The 6,407-nt window shown below is 48.4% G+C and overlaps 1 protein-coding gene across 3 annotated transcripts in view; it reads right to left on the bottom strand.

Moving 5' to 3' along the window:
- Positions 1–656: 656 nt before the first annotated feature.
- The window catches only part of ankrd12 (ankyrin repeat domain 12), a 59,175-nt gene continuing 53,424 nt past the window's right edge, over positions 657–6,407 (bottom strand). For all 3 annotated transcript variants that reach the window (XM_015956227.3, XM_015956228.3, XM_015956229.3), the window contains 5 exons: positions 1,923–6,238; positions 1,733–1,831; positions 1,505–1,648; positions 1,324–1,419; positions 657–1,055 (listed from right to left, as the gene is read on the bottom strand). In XM_015956227.3, the coding sequence (XP_015811713.1) occupies positions 870–1,055; positions 1,324–1,419; positions 1,505–1,648; positions 1,733–1,831; positions 1,923–6,238 (4,841 nt within the window). In that variant the 3' untranslated portion in view covers positions 657–869. The remainder of the gene's footprint in view (positions 1,056–1,323; positions 1,420–1,504; positions 1,649–1,732; positions 1,832–1,922; positions 6,239–6,407) is intronic.

Genomic DNA, 6,407 nt, shown 5'->3' with positions numbered 1-6,407 from the left:
CCAAAATGTAATTTCACAACAAATAAAATTTATTCAATTATATACAAGTCATGTAACAAGTAAATATTAAAATAGACATTTTTTTAGAACTATCGTTCAAAAGGCATTATGTTGAAAAAATAGGATTTGTTGTGATCTCACATTGAAACTGTAAAAGTTTTTTTCTGGTTTCTTCTGGAAGCAACAACAGACTTTAATGTGTGCGAGACTCAGTGAAGAACACACGAAGGGTGAGGTCGCAAAGGAGACAATGCTGGGGAGGAAAAGAAATAAAATAGAAGCTGGAACACGTCAGAAAACCTCACAGTTAAGTCCACAATTCAGGTTTTAAGGAAAAAAGTACAAACATCGCAACGCATGCACAGCATTTAATTGCCAAAGTCAGAAACACCAGCCAGCTGCGGTGTGGAGCTCCAGATGAGGAAGGAAGAAACGGTTTTCAAAAAAAGAAGAGAACACAACAACAACCAGAACATCACGAACGAAGAGGACACTCAATATAAAAAACAACTTTGGTCCATTAAAACAGACAATAAGTTTACAATCAAAATATCTATGAATTTTGTTTTTTTTACAAGTTTGAAACAATAATTACATGACTATTTACAAATGCACATTGTTTTATGTATAAAATAAGTTAAAAATTAAGAGCACAGTCTGTACACAATATATGAACAGTCACTGAAAACAGTTTAAATCTTTCCGCTGTGTGACCCTGGCGTGATCTCCGTCCGCCCCCCCGTTGTCCTCCTATCCCCAAGAGCTCGGGAGTGAACGTCGTCTCTTTCTAAATAAGTGCTCCTTTGAGTAAGCGCCACATTCTAAGTGCTTTTTTCCTGTTTCTGGGCGAGCCGTGTCGGCCCCACAGCTCATATCGGGGTGAGGTCAAAGTCGTCATTGACCTCCACGAGCGGGATGTAGAACTCGGGGATCTCGAAGATGCTGGTGGACTTGTAGGTGGCCGGGTCCAGCTCCTGCAGCTTGAGCTGCCACTCCAGACGCTGCACTGCGTTCAGAGCAGCTGCCTCGTGTTGCTGCCTCATCAGGAGACACGTCTGGGGGGGAAAAACGCGGGCTGTTAACGCCATTCAGCTAAAAATGGTTTCTTAGCCATTTGTGCCTTGACTACAATTATGAACCTAAAAAAGAATTGGTGAAAACAACGTGGGATGGAGAGAAAAACTAAAACAAAACGATCAAGAGGATCCAAAAATCAGACACGATTCGGCGCGATCGCCTCAACCTCGACTTAAATGTCAGCAAAATGGGGAGAAAAAAAAACTGCTCAAAACGTCAGATCCTTATTTGAGAAACAAAACTTACCTTCAGTTTGTCGAACTTGTCGTCGACGTCCTGTAACCAGGACATGAACTGCCGGGCGTTGAATCGGTCTCTCACGGACGTTTTACCATCATCGTTCTAGAAAACAAAATGCAAACGTTTAGATCATCTAAAGCTCACCGGCGTGTAGGAAACCTCCGTCTCCTAGCTTCGTGTTCCTAACCTGGACATCTTGAGGCATGTTGTAGACTTCTGCGTCCAACAGGACAGTACAGGCACTGAAAGGTAGTGTCTGATTGGCTAGTGTTCTCGCTGCCCGGTAATGGACTCGTAGGACCTCCTGCTCGTTTGAAACAATCAGCTTTTCCTGGAAGAAGAACAGAAGTTCGGTCAGGAACGTGAGTCCGAACTTCCTGCAGGCGTGCGTTAAGAGTCTAAATCCACTTCGTACCCTCTCGATGCTGTGCTGCAGTCGGAGTTTCATCCGGACCACCTCTTGTTGTTTGAACATCTCTTTCAGCGGCTCAGGTAACGACGGTGGAGGAGTTATCTGAAAATCAAAACACAACGGTTGCGTTTCCATCAAAAAAGATGAGAAACTAGACTTGGTGGATTCTAGAAACTGGACAGAAGCGACTCACAGTTGGGATGCAGAGTTTGCTGAGTGGATTCCCGTCTAGGAGGTAGGATCCGTTAAAGGTCACGTATTCGTCATAATACTGTGGTGGTTGGGGCGTGACGTTGCACAACACTTTGCGCTTCTCCTCGATCTTCTTCCGTATGTGCAGGAACTCGTAGTATGGGTTGGCTCTCTCCGTCTGGTACGGCTCGATCTCCTCCAGCTTCACAGAGTCCACGATGGCAGCCAGGGACTGCTGGCACTTCTCCTTCTCCTGCTGGGAGGTGGAGCACAGCTGAGACCCCGACAGCTTGGGCATCTTTCTCTTGCGCGGATGCGGCACATGGATGTCCAACTCCTCGTTTGAGGAGCAAATCTTGAGCTGCACCCCCGAGGAATCAGACTCCCGGTCTCCGGATTGTGGAGAGGAGCTCCCCGAGGTGCTGCTGCTGTCCGTCTGAGCTGCTGGCTGGACACTGCTTTGACTCAGCTCATCTGGAGCAATCGATGATTCCAGTTGCTCCTCAGAGGGAGTGACCTCCATCGGCTCAGGATGGACCTCGGCTAGAGATTCAGACGGACCTTCTGTGCTCAGGCTGCCTTCGAGGGAAGACATCTCCATTCTGTTCTCCGAGAGCTGCGGGACATCGGCCGTCTCCTCGGATGGATGTTCAGGACTCTCAGAGGACATGTTGTCCTCCATGTGGGTGTCGGGATGGGAGCTAGTGTCGTCACTGGAAGGCCAAGATTTCTTATCGTCTGGATTATTCACCATCGTGTCCTCTTGAGAAGCTTTGGACTCTTGGTGTGGACCCGGTGAGGACACCTCTGCAGAAGAGATGGGAATCTGCAAACTGGTTGACGGAACTGGACTTGCCGCCCATTCTGCTCTTACGTTTTCTGAACTTGCCTCGATGTTTTCTTGTTCCGGACTGTCAGGGTTCTCCACAGGTTTCTCCCCACAGTCATAACCCGGTAGGTTCTCTGACTGGGTTTCTGACTGGGTCTGCTGCTGGTTCTCTGTACTGGGATCTGATGGTGGTTCTCTCTGCTGGACGGGTTCAGCGGCTGGAGAAGCTGTGGACATGACAGGTTGATCCCACTCTTTGTGATCTTCTTCCTGCGAGATGTCCATCAAACATGGGACGTCTTTCACAGCAGCTGGCTCGGAGACGGGAAAGTTCTGCTCCACTGACCCGATCTGAGCGGCACCACCCTCTGGACCTTTCACGTGTTTAACTGGAAGATCTCTGATTAACAGCTGAGTGTTTAGGCATCCAGATGTGGTTTTCTCTCTCTCTGTGACTGAATCCGAGACTGAATCAGAAGCTGGTGGACTACCGGGGCTCTGCTCAGGTTCTGAGGTCTCCTTCATTCTCGGTGCCTCTTCTGTGACTGAAAACAGGCAGGACCTGGACGGATGTTCAGCACCTTCAGCTGATGAGTTGGCGTCCTCGTCCAGGATGGCCCTGAGGTACGGAGATTCGTGTTTGACCGACAGCGGCATTCGGTTATTTTGGAGAACATCTGGAAGACTGTTCGAGTCCTTTTCGTGGGCAGATGGTGACCTGGCAGCTTGGATGACGAGGGAAGACTGGAGAAAAGCTTGCTGGGAATCTGAAGCCTCCAGGTTCACGTCCAAATCGTATTCAGTGTTTCTGGGCGTTAATGTCGAGGCCGGGCAGGAATCCTCAGAAATGGCCACGGAGACCAGAGACACGGACCTGGACATGAGGCCCCCGCGCTCGCTCTCGGGGCGAGGCGACCTGCTCAGACAGTTTTCCACAGCTGACATGACCTTTGCGCCGATGGCAGGCAGACTCCTCCCGTCCAGAGACACCGTTCTGGAGCCAGTGCTGTCTTTCAGGGATTTATCTCTGCTGTGGACGTCTGAAGCTTCAGAACTCTTTGAGCGCGCCAGCTCTTTACTCAGACACGGTTCTGGTTTGGTTCTGTCTTTAGGTTTGGACTTCCCTGGATCTGCCAGTGGCCTCTGTTTGAGTCTTTCCCGTTCTTTCTGTTTAATCTTCTCCAAATGCTTCCGATGCCACAGCTCAATCTCTTGGTCTTTCATGCTGAGCATTCGCTCAAAGCTGGTCTGCATCAGGTCATCGTTCACGAGTCGTTTCTCTTTGGGTTTAGAGTCTCGTGGAGCTGCGGGGGCTTTAGATTTGGTCCGGTCCGGGTCGCCCTCAATGGGCTTGGCTTTACTGATTTTGACCTGTTGGGAGCGATCTTTATGCCGGTCTTTATCCTTGTGTCTGTCGGGGTCTCTGTCCCTGTCTCGTCGGTCCTTCTCAGGCGTCCTCACAGCCTCCTCCTTGGACTTCAGAGATAAGACCTTACTGCTCTCAGACAGATGGCTCTTCTTATCTTCTAGCAGTAATTTCAGATTGGAGCTTGAAGAAAGACTTCCGTCTTTTATCTTATCTCTCTTTTTCCTGTCACAGTCCTTTTCTTTTAAGCGATCAGTCTTGCTGTGATCCGCAGACTTCTCCAGAGGTTTCCCTTTCCTATCAGCGGTTGGACGATCTCTGTCTTTGTAATCTCCAACGCCGTATTCCCGCTCCCTTTCAGACCGTTTGTCAAACTTATCTTTATTTTTCCTGCCGTCTTCGTGCTTTTTTGTGGCAGATAAAGATTTGAGCTTTTCATTCTCTCTGTAGCTTTTATCTCCGGGTGAAAGGGAAGAAGCAGCTGTTCTCTCTTTTTCCTTCCAACGGTCCGCTGAATTCTGTGGTTCGGCTTTGTCGGAGTGTTCCAGTTTAATCTTTTTTTCCTTGTCGAGATGTCTTTTCTCCATTTTATCAGAATCCTTTTCTTTTCCTGGGAGCCTCTTGTCAAACTTGTCACGTGAGCTTTTGTCTGAGGCCTCCAGCTGTTCCTGATCAGCTGAGATCCCGCTCACAGGTTTCTCCTCCGTCTCCTCTTTCACGCTGCTGTTCTGCAGTGATTCCTCTGGAATACGCCCCGAGCAGTGACAGTCCACCTTTTCGTCACGCTCATTCAGCTTTGAATCCTTTACCTTCTCTTCTTTACCGACGACCTCCTTTCGCTCTTTTTTCATGCCCTTTTCTTTTTCTCGCTCCTCTCTCTGCCTCTTTTCCTTGCTGCCGGAGTGCTTCTCCTTTGAGTTCCTCTCATCTTTGACAGGAGAGGAATCCGCTGCCTTCTGAAGCAGGCTGACCTCTTCACCTTCTCTTTTCACTCCCAGAGGTTCATCTGCCTCATCACTTTTGAAAAAATTTTCTTTCCAGAACTCTCTGTCGAACTCCAAATTCCTGTGGCCATCTTTCCTGGCCTCCTTTTGCCTGTGCCGGCTCCGCTCTGCCTCATACTCCCTCCTGTGTTTATCTTTCTCCTTGTGTTTAAGTTTATGCTTCTTCACTACTTTTCCGTCTAAATCGGTCTTCCGTAAGGCACCCTCGCTGCTGTCTAAGCTGTTCCCTATGCTGCCCTCTTTGTACGGACTTGAACGTCCGTCGTCTCCGTCCACACCGGAGTCTTTCTGCTGATGTTTGCTCTTCTCTCTGTGCTTAAAGCCCTTGGTGCTGGAGCTTTCCATGCTGTAATCAGCATCTGAGTAGTGGTTGTACTTGTCCACCGGGCATGAGGTGTCGCTGATGGAGATCTTGGTATTTTCCTGTTTGAGCGGACACTGTTTATCCGACAAGCTGTGGTTCAGTTTGGGAGCTTTGATGGACGACAAGTGAAAAAGGTGCACAGATGAGTCGTCTTTTGGACTGAAGGACATCTTAAAGGAGTCCTCCTCTCGACCTATTTCAGCGTTTTCTGACACGGCAGCGAGAGTGAGAACTAAAGTCTTACTGTTCTCTTTCCCGTCCTCCTGGTTCTCCTTGTTCTTGTTCTGTATTTTGCTCTTCCTCTTCACCTTGCCCTTTTGCTCAGCTCCATCCTTCTTTGACCTCATTTCAGGCTTGTGGTTCTCAGAGTTCTGCGAGCAGGTGGGCGAGTTCCTTTTCTCCGACACGCTCTCCATTTCATCGCTGGACGTGTCCGAACTGCAGTGGTGATAAGACGCTTTCTGCTTTTTGGACTTTAAGGAAGAGTCGCCCTTGTTTTGCTTCCCCGTCATATGATTTGTGTCTTTGTCCTCCTTTTCCCGCTGCCGTAGCTCCCTCCTGGGGATGTGTCTGTCATTCAGGGCTTTACTCAGATCCTGCTCCTCTTCCTCGTCCTTAAACTCGTACTCGTCCAGACTGTGTACGGATGACGAGGACTTTGTGGCTGCTTTGCCATCAGAGTCTTTTTCAGTATCTGTGTCCTCCGTGTTGTCGTCGACACTGGATGGATTTACAGATGGGGGGTCTTCGGAATCTGTGGGAAAATAAAATAATTTTTAACTCAGAAGTTTTCATAGATTATTAATAAATGTTTACAGAGGAGGGACGTTTGCACATTAATAAAACCATTAAATGGTCACACACACCACGGGGATTATGACGACAGCTTTAAGGTTTGTTGCTTTTATGTTGAGTGATTTTAA

Source organism: Nothobranchius furzeri, chromosome 11, assembly GCF_043380555.1.
Source record: "Nothobranchius furzeri strain GRZ-AD chromosome 11, NfurGRZ-RIMD1, whole genome shotgun sequence".
Taxonomy (NCBI): domain Eukaryota; kingdom Metazoa; phylum Chordata; class Actinopteri; order Cyprinodontiformes; family Nothobranchiidae; genus Nothobranchius; species Nothobranchius furzeri.
This window is presented reverse-complemented; position numbering and strand designations above follow the sequence as displayed.